The sequence below is a fragment of the Nicotiana tabacum genome, chromosome 13 (genome assembly GCF_000715075.1).
Source record: "Nicotiana tabacum cultivar K326 chromosome 13, ASM71507v2, whole genome shotgun sequence".
Lineage (NCBI taxonomy): Eukaryota > Viridiplantae > Streptophyta > Magnoliopsida > Solanales > Solanaceae > Nicotiana > Nicotiana tabacum.
Genome location: NC_134092.1, coordinates 6,633,336 through 6,635,400, shown reverse-complemented (window position 1 = coordinate 6,635,400; position 2,065 = coordinate 6,633,336). Strand labels below are relative to the sequence as shown.

The window sequence follows — 2,065 nt, the reverse complement described above, 5'->3', positions numbered from 1 at the left end:
AAAAAAAAAACTAAATAAATAAGTGATTTGGCCATGTTTTCAAACCGACTTGAAAAGGTCCAGAAAATTTAATAGCCATAGGAGAAGTTTTCTCCATTTCGCAATAAACTCGCAGAAACCAGACAAGTGGCATCCTCTTTGGCTTCCACCAATCAAATTTAACGACAACACAACAACTAAAAAAGGGGACAAACAAAAAGGAAATTAAATTAAGGAAAAAAATCACCGTTTAAAGCAAAGAAATAGCAAATTGCAAAACAAAAAGAAGAAGAAGAAGAAGAAGAAGAAGAAACAATATGGCTAATAACTTGAAACTTGCAGCAACCATGTCCAACTCCATTAATTCTGCTCGAGTTTTAGTCCCTGCAACTAGTTTTTGTATTTCTAGATGCTTTGTTAGTGCCACAAGACCTTCTGAAATAGTAAGTTTCAATTTTTCCATTTTAGTTTTTAGAATTTAGAAAGAATAATAAGTGTTCGGACCAGTTTGTGAGTATTTAGATTATTTTTTGGTGAGTATGTGTTACGTACAACTTCCTAACATGCATCAAGTAATTTTGTTTACTAAAAACTTAGGATAGATTAAAAAAACTCATACTACCCGGATCTGACAAGTGAATCGAAAGTTGAATCTACATTGCATCTCACCGAAATCGCCCCATCTATCCTCGAGGAGGAGCTTGGTTTCAAACTCCGATTCGAACAGGAGTACTACGCCATGCTAATGTGAATCGCCCTATCTATCCTCGAGGAGGAGCTTGGTTTCAAACTCCGATTCGTATAGGAGTAGTACGCCATGCTAATGTGAATCGCCCTATCTATTCTCGAGGAGGAGCTTGGTTTCAAACTCCGATTCGAACAGGAGTAGTACACCATGCTAATGTGCGCATTGGATGATTCACATCTCATATGAGCACATTGCAGTATCCATAGGGCTGAGAGGACTCATAGCCCAAGGTCAACAATGCAATTATCAAGGGCACGCTTTACCGCGGAGCTAATAGCCCGTCGTGCTGGGGTTCGCTATGCCAAAAGCGAGAGAAATTAAACCCTATCCCTTTCTATCCTTTTTTCGATAGTATTTTGGTCTTAAATTTACTTAATTCATTGGCCGCTAGAGCATACTCTAAAATATATTTAGAGTTTTTTTTCTTAATATATGTTTGTTTAATTTCCTCTCAAAGTGATGGATTCGGTTGTACTGTTCTGAACATTTTCTTGTACTTTCCTTTCTCTTTTGGAAAATATATAAATTTTACAGGCAAAAGTTGATAAAGAAACAGCCCAAAAGATCAAAGAAGCAGCAGTAGCAGTGAAGGAAGGTGCTAAAGAAGTAAAGAGTGTAGGTGAAACTGTCAAAGAGACCGTCTCTTCTAGTGCTGGAGATGTAATTCCATTTATTATTTACAATTTGATTTTTTTTTTCGACTTTAATTTTTCCTAATTTAATCATATCTATAATTCTTCCTTCATGTTTGATTATTTTGTAGGATCAAAAATCAATCATTAATTCCTAATTTTATTATCTTAATATATACTTGACAACTTATTATGATTCTTAATTTATTTTGATTAGGTAATTTCAGAGATGGGAAAGAAGGTGTTGGACAAGGCAACAGAGAATGAAGAGGAAGAAAAGGGTACATGGGAAACAGTCAAGGAAAAAGTCGTTGGCAAAAAGTGACTGCAAAATTAATAGGCATTTGGTTTTTCACGATTTTGAATGTCTTGAATTCCATTTTATTAAAATATTTTACCTGTTTATTTTATCAGATTTTAGTTGGTATATTGTAGTAGTAATCAGGCTGGAACTCTTTCTATAATATAGTCATGAATTTTGGAACACTTAATTTTGGCTGATAAATGGGTCGATTCGGACCCGAACCCGTAGACTCTTAGCCCGTGGGTTCTTAACCGGGCCGAGCCGGTTCACTTTCTTATAGGGGTCGGTCCGGATTTTACCCATTAATCAAAACATGTTGATCCGACTCGGACTCGTAGCCTGTAATCTCTTAAATTGGGCCCTAATGGGCCGAATTCAATTTAATTAGAAAAAGTTAAAAAC

At 35.8% G+C, this 2,065-nt stretch overlaps 1 protein-coding gene across 1 annotated transcript; it reads left to right on the top strand.

Annotated features, from left to right (window-relative positions):
- The first annotated feature begins 207 nt into the window (after nucleotides 1-207).
- On the top strand, nucleotides 208-1,843 carry LOC107810338 (uncharacterized). The gene is made up of 3 exons (XM_016635103.2): nucleotides 208-422; nucleotides 1,262-1,387; nucleotides 1,577-1,843. Exons 1-3 carry the CDS (start codon nucleotides 297-299, stop codon nucleotides 1,682-1,684), a joined length of 360 nt encoding a protein of 119 aa, XP_016490589.1. The 5' UTR covers nucleotides 208-296; the 3' UTR covers nucleotides 1,685-1,843.
- The last annotated feature ends 222 nt before the right edge of the window (nucleotides 1,844-2,065 follow it).